This window comes from Sebastes fasciatus, chromosome 16, assembly GCF_043250625.1.
Source record: "Sebastes fasciatus isolate fSebFas1 chromosome 16, fSebFas1.pri, whole genome shotgun sequence".
Taxonomy (NCBI): Eukaryota; Metazoa; Chordata; class Actinopteri; order Perciformes; family Sebastidae; genus Sebastes; species Sebastes fasciatus.
This window is the reverse complement of record NC_133810.1, coordinates 20,761,698-20,779,530: the sequence shown is the minus strand read 5'-3', so window position 1 is coordinate 20,779,530 and position 17,833 is coordinate 20,761,698. Positions and strand designations below refer to the sequence as shown.

The window sequence follows — 17,833 nt, the reverse complement described above, 5'->3', positions numbered from 1 at the left end:
CCAACTGATGCCAGAAGCACCAGTGATGATGCCACACTTTCCGCCACTTAAACAACATTCAAACTCTGTTGCTATTTATGATGGAAAAACACTGGAAATGTGCATCAGCTGACAGCTGCGCTTTTCTTAGCCAATTGCATCGCACCTTCCACATTCTCCAACATGAAAACACTGTTGAGCCCTTGGAAATCTGCCCCACAACAGGCCTGACTTCTCATGGGGTGAGTAGCGTGAGTAGGAAGCTCTGCATGCGCTACATATGACAAACCGCATTACTGTCTGGCTAGTAGACAAGGCTTAGCTAGGCCATCCCAGGGCCTGCAGCCAGAGACGCTCTGCAGCTGAGTTACCATGCTTACTCAAATATTCATAACTGGATAATGAAAGTATAAATAGTTTTTCATGTGATACACTAGAGGTTGGGGGTAAACAAAGCTGCAACCTCCATCATCATGCATCACTGTGTCTTTGCTCTGAAGGCTGCCAGTTGGAGTAATGGGCAGGATTGTTCGCCATGACACGATGAGCATGATAAGCTCCGACTCCCCTAAAGTTCTGCCAGTAATTTGGGTTTTTGGGTTTCATTGTGCGTCGCCACATCTCAAAGTAATCACTGTCAATCTTGTCAGCTTGCAAGTAGGCTGGGAGGCTGTTAAACATGTTTTTTTTAAATGATTAATGAGCTCAAACATTGCCCTTGTTTCTTCTCGTTTAGGTGAGTTGGAGGAGGCTGCCTGTGACATACGTCCTACTCTCCCGAGTCTTCTTCTATACCATGAGCTCTGGCTCTGCCCAGGATGTGGCAGTCGAGCATTTCCTGCGTGACATAGAGCGGCGAAGCAAGCGGCTGCACTGCGCTGTGATAGGCTGCGAGGAGGAGCGACCCCGCAGCGACATGAACCTGCTGTATCGTAAGAGCCGTTTGGACTGGAGGCAGAGGGACCAGGAGGGAAGTAAAAAGAGGTGAGAGGATGAGCTCACAGGAGCTTTGCATATATGGGATTACATTAGGGTTCAGTTCAGCGGGGATATAAACCTCTTAGCCGGCGTGAATGAGTTTAATTTCAAAATCTTAATTCGCAAGCGCAGTTCATGAAGTCACAGGGGTTCGCCTGAAAAGTCTCGGACAAATTTGCATAGCGTAACTTCATAGTGAACTTAATATGTTCTGTAGATGAGATAAACTACTCTAATGTCAGCTAAAATGTCAGAGGGCCAAAACCGATGAAAAAGAAAATTAAATAGAGTTGTTGCCTGATTAGTCTCAATACACATGTGACTACTGATACTTTCATCAGAGACCGTTTTTTTTCATTCACGGTGATGTTTCATATGAATGTGGGTCATTCACATTTGTTTTTCAGTTTTCCTAAGAAGCGAGAAGAATTCAAAGATGAAAGTTTGGTTGTTGTATCATTTAAGACAGAAACAGAATGTAAAAATTTAAATGTATATTTCATGCGCACATTCCCACAAAATTCTGTACAGTTTTCCAACAAAGAATCAGAAGACGTTGCCTGTTCTGAGTTTTTTATGGAATAGTTACAACAGGAAATGCAGTTCTTGAAACTCAGCCTGCCAGCAGTGGTGGAAAGTAAGTACATTTACTCAAGCACTGTATCTACAGTAAGTACAGTTTTTGAGCTACTTGTACTGTACTTAAAGGTGCTATTGATAACATTGATAACATTCAGCCTCTAGTTGTTGCATTTTCCCTCCCCCATTCCATTGCATTCACTTCAGAACAAGTCGTTGCCAGGCACTTACCATCAATCTAAGCCATTTATTTGTTTTTCTACACTAAGTGACCACCCAGAGATGTCACGTGATACCAACGTCGTTTCACTATTGGCTCACAAGCCTTGTTAGAAATGGGAACCAAACATCAGATATCTTCCACTGAAATAAACAAAACATTAATTTTGGACCCACCAACATTTTTAAAATGATTAATTCACAATACTCATAATTTTTCATAATCATACAATTTTGTCAAGACCTTAAAGTATGTCCAGTTTATGACATTTTTTACCTCTACTCCACTACAATTCAGAGGGCAGTATTGTTCTTTTTCCTCCACTACATTTATCTGGCAACTATACAGCTAAAATATAACACAATGTTAAGGATTAAACCAGTGGTTCCCAATATTTTTGACTTGGTTCCCCCTGCAGAAGTGTTTAGTTTGGGTCCCTTGTGCCTACAAGTTGTCCACCAGACACAGATTTCCCCTCTCAACTTCTCAGATAGTTCAATTTAATCTACTTTTGAGGCTCAAAGAGGTCAGATTATTCAATATTTCACAAAAAGCTATGAAGGTTAGAGAAAAGTAAAAATAAATGTATGTAGCAGAAATGTTTTTACCTCATTAACCATGTCTTAACCCCTCAAATTTATTTTGTGACCCTTTGGAGGTGGCCCGACCCGCAAGTTGGAAATCACTGAACTAATCTACCCCTCAACAACTACCCCTCTACAGCTACAACAGTATAGTGCTACTGACGCAACGATGCATCCATATTAGCAATCTAATATTGTGATATAGGATAATACAACATTCATGGGGGCATTTTTTAAGCTGAATGAGTACTTTTACTTTTTTTCTGATGATATCTACTTTTACCTATGATGGAGATTGTTTTGTTGGTAATTAGTGCATGCGTGCATGTGTTCAGGGGTCTGATTTCTCCAGCATTACAACACAGTTAGCTGCTTATGCATCAGGTCCAGCTTCTCTCTTTGGACGTCTTCCAGCAGAAATGAAAAGGAATCATAATAATAAATCACAACACAGACTAAGAGCTGGTCTTGTTAATAATATTAATAATGATAATAATAACAATTGAAAAATTGTATTAGCATTTTAATGTGATTTTAGGGTCAAATGAAATCTAATTTATTTAAACTGCATTTGAAAGACACCCAAGAATCAAAACAAACGAATTATAACGGAAGTAATTCAGTGACTCAGCAAAAGTGGACAAAACAGGTGTGAGCAACCCCCGTTTGGTCATGACGGTATTGTTTTGAAAAGCTTGTGCTTCGGGGACAGTGGAGAGATGTACTGTTCAAATGTGAGTCACCTAATAATTCACCAAATTCGCAGAGGAGAGGGAGAACATCAATGACGAGAACTCAGTTTGTTTAGAAGCGTCGTCCAGTGCTTTTCTGACTCACAGCGGTAATCGGAGGCCCTCATGTTGGCAGCAGAGATCAGCGTCATGGCAGCATCAAGCCAGTGGAGGTGTAGGGCAGCAAGTGGGACAGCGGGACATGATGAGCGATGAAAGCAGAGCCGAGCGTTGCCAGAGCAGCAGAGGTGAGAAGCAGGACATGACCAGTGATGATTACGAACAGGGCGAGGTCAGGGGATGAAACCACACAGGGAGGGAAGGATGGAAACCAAATGGACTGGAGGCGGGTCGGGTAGGAGTGAGGGAGGCAGAGGAGGGACAAAGGAAAAGTATGAAGGGCACTGGTAGACAGTTTGAGATCTCACGGCCCTCAGGAGAGAAATCACATTTTATAAAGCAGAGACGTCTGTGGAGATACTGAATGGTAAATAGGTGAGTTTCAATATGAGTTTTATAAATAGAGTTTTTTATGGCACTAATACAGTACAGGCAGACAGACTATTCCCAGTAGTGGCGACTGGTGGAAGCAAACCTCGCTGCCAGCTGAGGTTTTATTAACACAGAATTATGAAGCCAGTGTGAATGGACTGGTCTGGGTGTAGCCTGGCACCTATGCAGATATACAGAGGACTAAAAAAAAATCCTATATTAAAGCAATTCAGTCATTGATATTCTATTAGACAATTTGACAAAGAGGGATGAATAAAAGACAAATGAAAAGTTTATAAAATGTTTGTAAATCCCAATGGGATTTATCATGTAAATCAAATTATGGATAAATAAATTAAAGGTGCTAAATTTGATATCCAGAGCATTAGTATAGCATCAAACAACTATTTGCTATGTAAAGATATAGAGGAGTAATGTCTACCTGAAGTCTCTCCCTCTGTGTTGTAATCAGAGCTCCTCTGTGCTTTGTTGACATAGCCAGGCCGTCCACGCATGCTTTAAGTGCATGTGGGTGTGTCCAACTGGCTAGCTTACGGCCTCTCATACGGCGGTTACAGCTGATAACGCCGACCCGACCGGCAGCGGCATAACGGATGCGCAGCACCCACCCCTCAGTTCTGGCCTTTCCGGTCAAGCTTTTGCTGCGGGGCTGCAGGTTTCCATCCGGCGCCGCACACCATCTGTGCCCGAACATCGCCTAATGACCATTAGTTAGTCTCCCTTGGTTCTCCATATATAGTCCAAGGCCAAGCAGGGAGAAATAACTTGAAGTCTGCTCAGTGTTCAAGAGGAGGTCGATGTCGGATTTAAAGGGTTGAAGTGAAGGAATAAAATGTATTTGTAGGGAAGAACAGAATGTCTCTGAGTTTTGATTTAATATTTAAAATACTTATATAAGGGGGGAAATGCAGATTTGGAAATGTTTTTAATGCCAGGAGACAATGCAGCTTCTTCCTAAGAGTTAGGACAACAAATCTTAACAAGGTGTGTCTTGAAGCCCAAAGTCATAACTTCAGTTTTCTATGTCAGGAGTTGAGCCTTTTTCCTGTGTGGATACATTAATTTATTGACGCCTGATTGGGTACCACTGTCTATATTTTATTCATGCTGAGCTCACCTGATGTCCGTATGAAGATAAAGATGATAAAGTTGTTTTCTGTTGTTGTTTTGATAAAGAGTTAAGATTTAAAACGGAGTCAAAACAAGGACATCTCCTGTATATATACTGTATATAGTGTATATCAACTCAATGACCTGATACTCTGAAACTTAAAACACTATTGAATTGCCAACTATGTATTGATATAATAAGGGAATCAGTCCAAGATTCACATCCCTGTTATGTCCCTTTTATGGATACATCAAACCCAAAAGAGAAGCATTTTTTTATCCAAAATATCTTAAGCACATGGTTCAAGGCACTTTCATGCCTTTGAAAAACATGTTGGGAATGATTGGAGCTCATTCAGTTTGGTTATGAATACAATTTATTGCATTGCAGCTGTCATGGCAACAAAATGTGAATGTACTGTACTCCTCATAATGTCAGCGCAGCCTCATAAACAGAAAAACAGTCTTTGTGACATGAATAACACACTTGAAAGTTAAAGTTAATGTTTCCGGCCGACAAAGACAAGTATTTTCTTGTTGCGGAGGCTTCAAGAAGTTGTTATCTGTGTGGTTATTCATTGTGAACAAGCAGTGATGATACAGATAAATGGAAAACTTATTTTAGTCGGGTCGCTTTAGGGGCACCTACTGAGGCGCCTGTCTGTGTCACAGGCTGGTAAGCAATACTACAATAATATTCTTAGAAGAATCAAAATCTTGTGCTTTATCGCTTTGAGTCAAATCACCACGCAGTTTCACTTTCTATATAATTTTCTTCCGGTGACAGAAGAAAAATCTGATTAGTTTAAAACCACGCCAGAGACAACCCATAACTTAAGGCAATCAATTAAAGTGTCATGTATTGTGTCAGATATGTCAGAAAGGTCCAACAAAATGAGGACGGCTATGCACTCAATGTCAGCTGCTCAACCTTAACCCACCAGAAACTTTAACAAGACACGACTTAACCACTCTGATTTGCCCTCAAACCACATTGGATTCGATTGCATTGACGCTTCAAAAATCACAAAAGTTGTGTTAATTTATGAAGATTATCTTGTTGAACAAAACGTGTAAGCATCATAAACGTGTGTTTGCCACAGAGCTTATTTTCTGCAATAATCCAAAACCCAATGGAAAAATCTCATTGACTTTTTGTCGAGGGAACCAGGGCGATGCTAACTTCCGGTTTGGCCTACAAAAATATGTCATCCATGCCGCACTCTACTGGTGTGTCAACCACACAGAGTTTAGCAGCACTACCGGTGACTGTATAGTTGTGACATCACAACTTTATGGAAGTCATGATGGCTTGTTTAAAAGGCATAGTTTATGAATACGGGATGTATGCATTTCTTCGTGGATTGAACTGCTGAAAGTGCAGATTGAAAGTGCTGGTATATTCATTTTCCATCCATTTTCTTCCACTGATCTGGGGCCGGGTCGCGGGGGCCGCAGGCTTAGCAGGGAATTCCAGACGTCCCTCTTCCCAGCAACATTTTCCAGCTCTTCCCGGGGGACCTCGAGGCATTCCCAGGCCAGCTGAGATATTTAATCTCTCCAGCGTGTTCTGGGTCTACCCCGGGGCCTCTTACCAGTTGGTCGTGCCCGAAAAAACCTCCAAAGGGAGGCATCCAGGAGGCATCCTGATCAGATGCCCGAACCACCTCAGCTGTCCCCTTTCAACACGAAGGAGCAGCAGCTCTACTCCGAACTCCCTCCGGATGTCTGAGCTCCTCCAGCCACCCTACGAAGGAAGCTCATTTCGGCAGCTTGTATCCGCAATCTCATTCTTTCGGTCACTACCCAAAGCTCATGACCATAGGTGAGGGTTGGAACGTAGATGGACCGGTAAATTAAGAACTTTGCCTTCTGGCTCAGCTCCCTCTTCACCACAATGGTCCGGTAAGGCGCACACATAACTGCATACGCCGCACCGAACTGCCTGTCCATCTCCTGCTCCATTTTACCCTCACTCATGAACAAGACCCCGAGATACTTAAACTCCCTCGCTTGGGGCAAAGACTCCCCACCCAGAGAGCGCAGTCCACCATTTTCCGGCAGAGAACCATGGTGCTGGTATATGACAGGCTAACAGTTTACCCCTGTTTTCAGTCTCTATGCTAAGCTAAACTAACTGGCTGCTGGTTCCAGTTTCATATTAAGCTGACTAACGTAGTGCAATCAATCTTCTCCTCTAATTGTTGGCAAGAAGGCAAATAAGCGTATTTCCCAAAATGCCAAACTACTGCTTCAAGTGCCAGTTACTATAGATTTTGCGCACAAAGAACCAGAAGCAAATAGAGAGGTGAGAGTCCAGATACTCTTTGAACAACTGAGTGTTTGGTCTCGGTTTGAAGAGAGCTTCTTCTGCTCTAAGAAGAAGTAAGAAAAAAAAGAGCAGAAGGAGCTGCTCAGCCTCTGCTCTGGGCTAATTTTGGCCCTGTAGTATCTGTGTCGATTGTGAGGAGTCACAAGTACATCTCCACAGGCATTCAAGGGCACAAACATACTTGTGCAGATGCAGACACACTTTTTTGCTACACCACTCACATAAAAACACATATTCAGGCACACACTGCCTCACACAGTGATTTAACAGGAAGAAAATAGGAGCCTCTGTGTTCTCCGTGATGAGCAGCCTCCGTTCTGTTGCTTACAATGTTGTCTGCAAATTGTAAGCTCCAATTGTCTTCTCCTGTGCTCCACTGCCTCACAGGGAGCGCAACTGATCTAAAAGAGAGCGCTGCGTGACCCGTAGTCATGTGTCGCCATTATGTGCAATAATGAATCGCTTACACACAGAATAATCGTGTGTTTGAGCTGTTTAATTACACACTCAGAAACACAATTTCTTGCGGCCTCAAACGTGTAGACACAGATGTGGATATCCAGATGTGATCCCTGTGGCTGATCAACACAAACCTGGAATAAGAATCAGCCCGATGTAGCTGTGGTTTCTTCCCGCATTGCTGCAGTAAATTCTGATATCTTCACAGTCCTTGTGTGTTGGTATTTCCAACCCGGATGTGAATGCTTGTTTCATCTCCTCTGACATTTTGTGTAAGTACAGTAACTTCACAGTAGCCTCTTTAATGAAAAGTCTGTTGTAAAGGGGAAAGTAATTCAACCTTGTTGGATTGAAGTTAGCTTAAAGGCCAGGAACTTATCTTGTGTTGCCGTGGGGTGAAGCAGCATAACACCCCTGGAGACACCACACCATTGCAGCACCTATCTCTGAAGCAGAGGAGCAAGCAGAGGGTTATCAGAAGCCATTTTGTAAGCCTTTGGCGAACTCAGCAGGGCATCAGAGCTCACAGTCTAATGTCAACAACTTGAGGCACTAACACTGGTGACTGAACTGTGCTTGACTTCAAATTTTCAGCAACTTAGCACAGTTTATTCTGGTTTACGGTCCATAATTATTTTACCTAATTTGAGGGTCTGGGGTGTATTTATGATGCCCTTCAAAATGAATTCCTCAGTGTGTTTTAAGATAAGTTATTTTGCTTTTTGTAAACTGCAATCAAGACCATGGCGTTTTATGCATAGACACCACAATGAGTGATAATGATAAGCATCTGGATCCTATAGTGTTAAACCTGCAGTAGACAGAATATTTTTGGCATCATTGGGCAAAAATTCCATAATAACCTTTCAGCATATTGTAATTCAAGTGTTCTGAGAGAAAACTAGACTTCTGCACTTCCTCTTGGCTCTGTTTTCAGGCTTTAAAAAATCTAGCCCGTGACTAGAGACTTTGGTCATTTCAGAGAGAGCGTTCCTTTTTGCTGTTAATTCAACGGAGGCAGCTGTCAATCACTCGCGGACTCCGATCAAACAGTCCAACTAGGCAGTGCTGATCAAATGTGAATCAATATTCTGTCACTGTTATGCCTATTTCTCCCCTCAAATGTTTTCAGAAACATCTTGTAGTGTACTGTTTAGCTGTAAAATGAGAAAGATTGCTCCGGCTGGTGGGCAGTGCTTGGTATTTCCTCAACTGATCTCAACATGGCTGCTGGGTCATAAACGTTCTCATTTTACAGCTAAACAGTACATTACAAGATGTTTCTGAAAACATTTGAGGAGAGAAATAGGCATTAGTGTAACAGAATATTAATTAATATTTGATCAGCGCTGCCTAGTTTGACGGCAAGGCTCCAGCTCGGTTCTGATTGGTTGTTTTCCTCCGGTCTGTGAAATCTTGCAGATGCCATTAGGGACACCGGAGGACACAGAGGCGTATGATTTTTTTCAGATTACTTGTCTCTTGCTCTACTGTGAGGATATAGTGATATAGTTTTATAAAAATAACTCTTTTTAAACATGTTTTCTCCAATTCTACCCACTGCTGCTTTAATTGATGTTATGTTTATTTGTTAGGGACAATGCAATTTAACATATTTACAATACAGGGCATGAAACTGTAACAGAGAGTTTATAGCTATTCCTAATTTTCAACTCTTGTCCCAGGTTGGGCTTTTACATTAATACACGTACACGTACAGTGTAATTAAAATATCCAACTTTCTACTGTATATCATAAAACCACAATACACTACCAATATGGAAATACAATAAAATACACATCACACTAATACACATACACCAATACACCTTGGTAATTTACAGTACAATTTGGCCAGCACTTAACCATTGTTGTAAATGACTTTATATCTGGAATTACTTTGATTAATGTAATAAAAAGTATATTTGGTTAATGTAATAAAAAGGTATATAGTACATTTTACATATAAGTAAGGTCACAGTTAGCCAGAAGAAGGAATGCAATTCCATCTATTGTTCAGTTTGGTAAAACACTGCTTATACTTTGTCTGATTTTTCTCTTTGTCAATTTTATTTATTGTTGGGCGGGAGCTCGTATCATTGATGATTTCAAAGACAAGCTATCAAAAACATGGAAATTACAAGTGTTCCCATGGAAACAGGTTAAATGCTTTTGGCGATCATGAGAGCAGACTACAGATGTGGGCTGAAGATATAAAGAATAAGGGAATTCCAGCAGTGAGGTGTACACTACAAGTACTTTGTTTTTGACAGGGGAATTGATTTCCTAATTGAATGTGTTTGAGGAGGAAGCAGATGTGGAGGAATGCAGATGGAAAGATATATGAACGTGAAAGATGGAGGAGCCTCCAGGGCTTTTCCCTTTTGCAGTGAAAGCCCTGCAGGCATTTCTTTATTGCAGAGACGACGTTTGAAGACCAAAGAGAGAGTGAGGAAAGAGGCAGGTCAATATAAATTCTAGTACATGAATGATTTTGCACTTAACTATGATTTCTTCATGCTTCAATATTTTTCTCCTATCCACACCTTCCCAACCCCGTTTCCAAACTGCAGCTCCAACCAAAACGACCCCTCGGCCACTGTCGGCAAAGTCAGAGACTTGGCTTCTTTCCGCCGTCACTTCCGGATGGGTTTCATGACCATGCCGGCCTCCCAGGACCTGTCCCCTCACTCTTGTGCCTCCGCAATGGCGCCGCGCTCGCAGTCCTGCCACGCTGTAGGTGCCGGGGATACAAGTCTTGAGAACGGAGATTACTCTGACACCCAATCCCAACACGGTGGCCGCTGCCCACCGGCCAAACCCAAACGTCACCCCAACACTCGCCTCAGCACCTCATCCAGCGACAGCAGAGGACTCATCGATACGCCGCCACCTCTTGCGTCTTCTCACTCACAGGCCAAACACTCAGAAAAGAAAAATGGTAAGAAATGTATTTTCAGATGCGTATTCTACAGGGAAAATTAGATTTTTTATAGACATGCTTTTTTTGTCCTACAGCCATGAAGAAGTCTGACTCCGGAGAGATCGGGGGAAAGAAGGTGCCTCCTTTAAAGCCCAAGAGAAGTCCCAGCACCCAGCTTTCCTTTGACCCTCTTCCTCCACGTGTGCCTCCTTCTGCCACATCCTTGCCTTTCCAGGCAGCAGACTCTCAGATTCAGGCCAGAGACGGGGATGATGAGCCGGTCTATATAGAGATGGTGGGCCAAGTGTTCACTAGAGACAGCCAGACGGCCACCCCCCACCCCGTCACCCCTGTGGCCACCACGCCTGACTCTGACTCAGACCAGAGTGAGGCCATCTATGAGGAGATGAAATACCCGCTGCAAGAGGACAGAGAGTCCCAGAGACACCTCCCTCCCAAACATGAGAAACTGAAAACCTCTAAACACTTCCACGTCACCCCTTCCTCCTCCAGCAGCTCCTCCTCTTTGCCACGCCCCTCTTCTTCCTCGCCTTCCTACTCCAAACCCAAAGCTACCGTGTCGATCTCCCATTCGTCTCCTCTGCCTTCGTCTGCATCCTCCACCCCTGTCCCCCAGGTCCTCTCCACCAGCCCACACACTCCACGAGCTCCTACTCCCTACCTGCTGCAAGGGAGTAAATCCGAGTCCGAGTCCAACACCAAGATCCCAGCCCCTTTCCCCAATCTTCTACAACACCGGCCCCCACTGCTGGCCTTCCCTCAGCCAGCAGCAGCCTCCAGTGGGGTCGGTGTGCAAAACAAGTCTGCCTCTGCTAAAATGGGAACCCAAACATCCAGTGTGACAACTCAAGCCAGCACCTCCTCCTCGACTTCTTCTAACGTTCCCTCGTCAGGCTCCAAGGAGTCGTCGGGAGGAAGCGCATCCCAGCAGGACAAACACAGCAGAGACGCCCAGTTAGGACCTGCTCCCGGACTGAGAGCCAGGAGCCACTCCACACCTCTGCCCCCCTCCTCCAAATCCACCTCCCCTTTCTCCCATCACCACCACCACCCTCACCATCGGCCCTCGCACTACCATCACTATCGCAAGCCAGAGAGAGGAGACTCTCCTGCTCCACTCAAGAGCAGTTCCCAGACCCAGGCCACAGTCCAGACCCAAACCTCAAGTACGGGCAGGGAAGGCAAGTCTGTTAGCTTCCTCTTGAAGTCTGATAAAGGAGAGAGAGATAAGGATAGGGACAGAGACAGAGACAGAGACAAGGATAGGGACAGGGACAGGGACAGGGACAGGGACCGAGACAAAGATAGGGACAGGGATAGGGACAGGGATAGGGACAGGGATAGGGACAGGGACAGGGACAGGGACAGGGATAGGGACAGGGGGGATAGGGACAGGGATAGGGACAGGGGTAGAGACAGGGACAGGGATAGGGACAGGGGGGATAGGGACAGGGACAGGGACAGGGACAGGGAAAGAGACAAGGAGAAAGACAGGGAGAGAGATAGGGATAAGGACAGGGATCGAGAAAGAGACAGAGACAGGGATCGAGATAGGGATGGAGGGCCGTACTCCCTACAGTTGGATCACGCTCCCTCCACATCTAAAAGCAGCACCAGCTCAACCCCCACGCCATTATCCTCATCCCAGCGTCCTCATTCTCGCCCCCATCTTCGCTCTCACACTCCTCACGGCCTGCCAGCGTACAAGCCTCCCTCCTCGGACAGCCCCCTGCTGTGGACCTACCCCTCCGGTGGCTTCCGGAGACCGCCGGCTTACGAGAGCCTGAGGGGGAGCTCTCAGACGCCGTCTCTGCAGCAGCCTTCGAGTCTTACTGGTGTAGGCGAGGGGGCATTCAAGAGCAACGGAGGGTCTTCTTCCCTCCATTCGAAAGCTGGCTTCATGCCCTGGGACAGCAGTGCCAGCTTAGCTGCAGATGACGGATCTTACTGGCCAATGCAGAGGAAATTGTCCTTCAGCCATGGGAGCAGAGAGACAGAGAGTAAGTCAGGTGTCATTTTGAATACAGAGTGCAGAAAAGAAATCAGGCTTTTGAAGGAAGTTTAAGTTAAATATTTATTCTGTTCCTTCCCCTGTCTCAGAGGACGAAGGGCGTGCGTGGAATGGCAGCGCCGATGCCCTATTAAGGATGGATAAGGACGACCTCTGCATGGGGTCTCGAGGAGGCCACTCGGGCATCCCAGTCCACTTCAGCAGTGCCGCCAGCAGGGCGCTTGGTCACAGTGAGTCCTTGGCTGGCGTAGATAGCAGCCCGGGTTTCAGGGCCCTGCCCAGAGTTGGTCTGCCTCTTCCCTGCCAGACTTTCCCCGCCTGTCGCAATGGAGGTACGTAAACACATAGTGTTCATAATCTTTTAGTCATAGCCTCCAACCACGACATCATATTTAGAAAGGAACTAGCAGCGGATTTACATGGGGATTCTTCTGCTGGGTCTGTTGTGGTGTAACTCTTGAAACCCAGAAGAATCAGAGACTACCTCCTCTCCTCTGCTCTCCTCTGACTGTCACAAAAAGCTAACAGCTTGCATCCTCTTGTACTGTTAGCCTTGAAGCTCTGTGTCTCTTTGTCTCATCTCTTTGCATCTGCACTCAAGGCCTTTCCCCAGAAACAGAGAGATGCTGCTTACCTTGAGAATCAGTGCAATACTTACCTTGAAGCAGAGCCAATAAAATAATTGTTCCATAAACAGGTCCACATCTCTGCACACATACATTCATGAGCCCTGGCCCCATTTTATGGTGTTCATTGTGACAAAACCTGGTTGTTTAAAACACTTTATAATTGAATTGAGTTTAGTTATATGAGTTAAGGACATATAGACAAGGTGCAATTTATATTGCCGGTAAATCAGAATCAGAAATACTTGGGGCGCCCTGGTAGCTCACATGGTAGAGCGGATGCCCCATGTACAAAGGCTGAGTCCTTATTGCAGTGGCTCAGGATTCGATTCCGACCTGCAGCCCTTTGCTGCATGTCATCCCCTCTCTCTCCCTCTTTCATAACTATCACTATCACTATCCATTAAAGGCAAAAAGCCCAAAGAAATTATAAAGAAAAAATAATCAGAAATATTTTAATGATCCCCTAGGGTAAATTGGGACATTACAGTGCAGCTCTTATATAAACATAAAGAAATGTAAGAAAGTAGAAATAAAAGAGCATGTAACATGTAAATGATGTACATAATGCTACAATATAAAGAACAATATACTGTATGTAGAGAAATAATAAGTAAGTAAATAATAAGAATAAGAATAAGAAATGAGAAGATAAGAAATATGTACAAATATTTGCATTAAGACATACAATTTATAACATATTACCTCGGTGCAAATAAGTAAAAACAAAATATTGAGAAGTGGGATCTATTAAAGCTTCAGTGGGTAGAAATGGAGCAAATATGATTAAAAAAAGTTTTTTTTATAAAACGGTCACTATATCCTGACAGGAGTGTATTAGACAGGTAATCTGAAAAAAATCATGTGCCTTTGTGTTCTCCGGTGCTCCTAATGGCATCTGCAAGATTTCACAGACCGGAGGAAAACAACAAATCAGAGCCGAGCTGCTGTCTCTGAGCAGCTGTCAATCACTCGCGAACTCCGATCAAACGGTCAAACTAGGCAGCGCTGATCAAATATGAATCAATATTCTGTTACTGTAATACCTATTTCTCTCCTCAAATGTTTTCAGAAACATCTTGTAGTGTACTGTTTAGCTGTAAAATGAGATAGTTTGTTCCGGCTGGTGGGCGGTGCTTGGTATTACCTCAACTTATCTCAACATGGCTGCCGGGTCACAAACTTTCTCATTTTACAGCTAAACAGTACACTACAAGATGTTTCTGAAAACATTTGAGAAGAGAAATAGGCATTACAGTAACAGAATATTAATTCATATTCATGCCTAGTTTGACCGTTTGCCTCCGTTGAATGAACAGCCAATAGGAACGCTCTCTCTCTGAAATTACCTGTGATTGGCCAAAGTCTCCCGTCACGGGCTAGATTTTCTAAAGCCTGAAAACAGAGCCACCAGGAGGTGCAGAAATCTAGTTATCTCTCAGAACACTTGAATTACAATATGCTGAAATGTTATTATGGAATTTTTGCCCAGTGATGCCAAAAACATCCTGCCTACTGCAGCTTTATGCGTGTTAAATATGAATGCAAGAATGGTATAAATAAGAATTAAAAGCAAAGTGATATTACAGGATAAACCAGTCACAGAGTGCAAACCCCACCAATGCTGTCTCCAATCAGATTACATCACTTCTGTCACTTTAGTGTTACACTTACTTTTTAACCATGCAAATATTTCTGTTGAAAATTGAATCAGGATCATATTGTGCTTTAGTCTGGATAAACAATAATTGTTGAATAGTGGAAATTACAGAATAGGATCGCTACCAAAATCAAATTCTGTGTTCCTGTTACAATAAATGTAATAGAAATCTGTTTAGAAGATAATCTGAGATATCCAGCTGGCAGACAAACATTGACAGAGTGTATAATTGCCTAGTATCTTAAAGTATAATGAGCACAAAATGTACAAAAGCTCCGTCTCAATTTACGTGATTGTCATTAGACATTCACAGCTCTGTGTGTTGAAATGAAAAGTTTTATTCCAGTGTTTTCATTAGCAGGCACACAGTGTAATGTTTGTTTCTTTACAGAAGTGGGGCGGCTGGGCCGCTCCTCCTCTGCTGCTGGAGTGAGACAGGTGGGTGGAGGAGACGTCCAGAGACAGAGCAGCCTACCAGCACGAGAAACCCTGAATAAGGTTAATACACAACACCCAGACACATAACTTTACACTCTTCATTCATGGTAGATTTGGGAGTGAACGTTAATATTGGTCTCATTATTACTTCCCCTTTCTGCTAGAGACAGTGCTCCTGCAGGTCTATTTATAGCTGGTAGATATGCCCACTGAGCAGAATAAGGCTTGGGCCTGCCTCAAAAGGATAAGAGCTGCAAAGGTATATGACGTAGGTTAATCAGAAAATGAGAGAGAATAGTGGATGAGAGAACATGCTGTACTATGTTTTGAAGTGATGAGCTGCAGCACATTTTGCCCAGATTCTGGCTGCATAGCAAGTGCTGACGCAGTTTGAGTGTGCTGCAGAGACTGTCTCCATGCGGCTGGTTGACCCTCCCTCAACCTGTAATAGATGAAGCAGCGCTGCATCCTCGTGGCTGTCCACAGGAACTGCAGTTTCATTCAACATGTGCTAAGACTTGCTGTCACTGCAGACAGCACTGCAGCGATAATGCAGCTTATATAGAAGTTTTTAAATACTTCATTAATTCACTTGACTTTTTCCCAATGTGTCCAGCTGCATGGTCTGGCCCAGCCTCAAGTGCCCTGCAGTCCCAGCAGCCCCAGTGTGTCCCGGCAGCAGCAGCAGCTCCAGCTCCACCAGCAGCAGCTGCAGTTAAAGCAGCAGCTCCAGCAGCTTCAGCAACAGCACCACCTGCAGTTGCAATTCCAGCATCTCGCCCAGCTGGCACAGGGACAGAATCCCATCGGCGGGGGCACCACCCCGTCCGCAGCACAGAGCCAGAGAGATGGCAAGCTGCTGGAAGTCATTGAGCGCAAGCGCTGCCTGTGCAAAGAGATCAAGGCCCACAGGCGCCCCGACAAAAGCCTGTACAAGCAGGACAGCATGCCCATCCTCCCTAGCTGGAGACGGACACCTGAGCCCCGTAAGACTGGCACGCCACCCTGCCAGAGGCCGCAGGCCGTCGTGTGGGACACGGCTATCTGAGGTGGGAAACACAGGCCAGTGAGTACAGCACTGAAGAAAGACTAAACACACAGATGAGTTGAACAATTAATAAGAGAGGAGAGTAAAATGGGTTTAGTAACACATAATTACCACAGAGGATAGAGAATTTTGCTCTCATTTGTGTGATAAACTGAGAGTAATGAAGGTTATTGGAGACTTTGGTAGAAAAAGAAACAAAAAAGGGTGATAAAAGAGGTGAAGAAAGGAAGTATTACAATCAGACTAAATTAATCTCTTTCCCGGGTGATTTGTATTATGTCCTTCTTGATGTGTTCTAATTGCCAATGATTTTTTGCCACAAAACGCCAGTGTTATCACCACAAAACGAAGATAATAATGGGTAGTGTGTTTTCTTCGATTGGTGTTGCCAAATTTCCTCCTGACTACTTGAGACATAAAGGAATCATATATTTTCTCCAACTTGAAACTACTCTGAGGATGAGAAAACGACATTTGATAAGTTATTGAAGTGTTTCTTGAAATCGTGAATGCATAATGAGATGTCTTGGTATCAATAGATTGTCATTTGTGGATGCAAATAATCATCACCGAGGAGTAAAAGCTACCTACTGTATCTGTTTGCATATTTGTAATGTAAATCTATTTACTTTCTCAACGTTTCTGCAATTTTATAGCAATATGCTCCCGACGCCGGGGCAACCTAATTAAAACCTTGTGTCAACTAGCCTAACATACATATCTAAGACTTGAAGAAGTCATATTTACTGTGTCATTCTCTCTGCATGTCACGATAGACATACAGTATTGTAAAAGAATATGTGTAGAGGTGATCATGTCAGACTTTTACATATGGCAGATCTTCACTATGATAACATGTGGTTGTATAAAAAGATGAATATATCGCTTTTGGGGGGGTATCGGTGGTGCGACAGGTGGCACATAGTGTGCAGTCCAGCCAAATATAGATGCAGATCAATGGTACAAAAACTTCATCACTCATGCTTATCCACAGTTGCACATTAGCGATTGTTCCACTACACAGAGAAAAACAAGCACTGACACCCATCAACACAGACTGTACAACATGGTGCAACTGATGAGACTGTGAGTATCCATCACCTCAAACAGAATGCTGGAACAATCTGCACAAAAACATGGTATACGCTTAGGAGAAATCAGACCCTAATGTACTGTAAATAGATATGTACAACTGTATTGAAAATGTAGCAATTATTTCCATTTTCATACTTGTAATCAATACATATTATGTAGCATATACTGTATAAACATAACTTTGTTCACTTGTTTTTTCTAAAAAGAATTAAGTACTTTATCTGCTGCAGCCAGTCCATGCATTACTTATAGTTCTACAAATAAACAGTAAGCCCTCTAAAGAAAGGCACAGTCCAACAGTTGTTTATTTAAATTTTATGCAAGACTCCCTTTAAGCCGTGTTTTATTTATACCCTTTTTTCTACATTCATTTTTATTTGTGTACAGATTTCAACAGCTCGTCGTCTTGACATTTTTGAATACTTTTGCTGCTATCTTGAACTACTGGTTGGTGTTCATTCAACATGGTGTCGCCATGAGACGCATTATTAATATAGTGGTTATTGTTACATATTTGTTTTATTTC

At 43.5% G+C, this 17,833-nt stretch overlaps 1 protein-coding gene across 1 annotated transcript; it reads left to right on the top strand.

Moving 5' to 3' along the window:
• nyap1 (neuronal tyrosine phosphorylated phosphoinositide-3-kinase adaptor 1) lies at positions 1-17,604 on the top strand. The gene is made up of 8 exons (XM_074611366.1): positions 1-221; positions 716-963; positions 10,059-10,426; positions 10,504-11,838; positions 11,968-12,429; positions 12,530-12,772; positions 15,118-15,224; positions 15,781-17,604. Exons 1-8 carry the CDS (start codon positions 78-80, stop codon positions 16,210-16,212), a joined length of 3,339 nt encoding a protein of 1,112 aa, XP_074467467.1. The 5' UTR covers positions 1-77; the 3' UTR covers positions 16,213-17,604.
• The last annotated feature ends 229 nt before the right edge of the window (positions 17,605-17,833 follow it).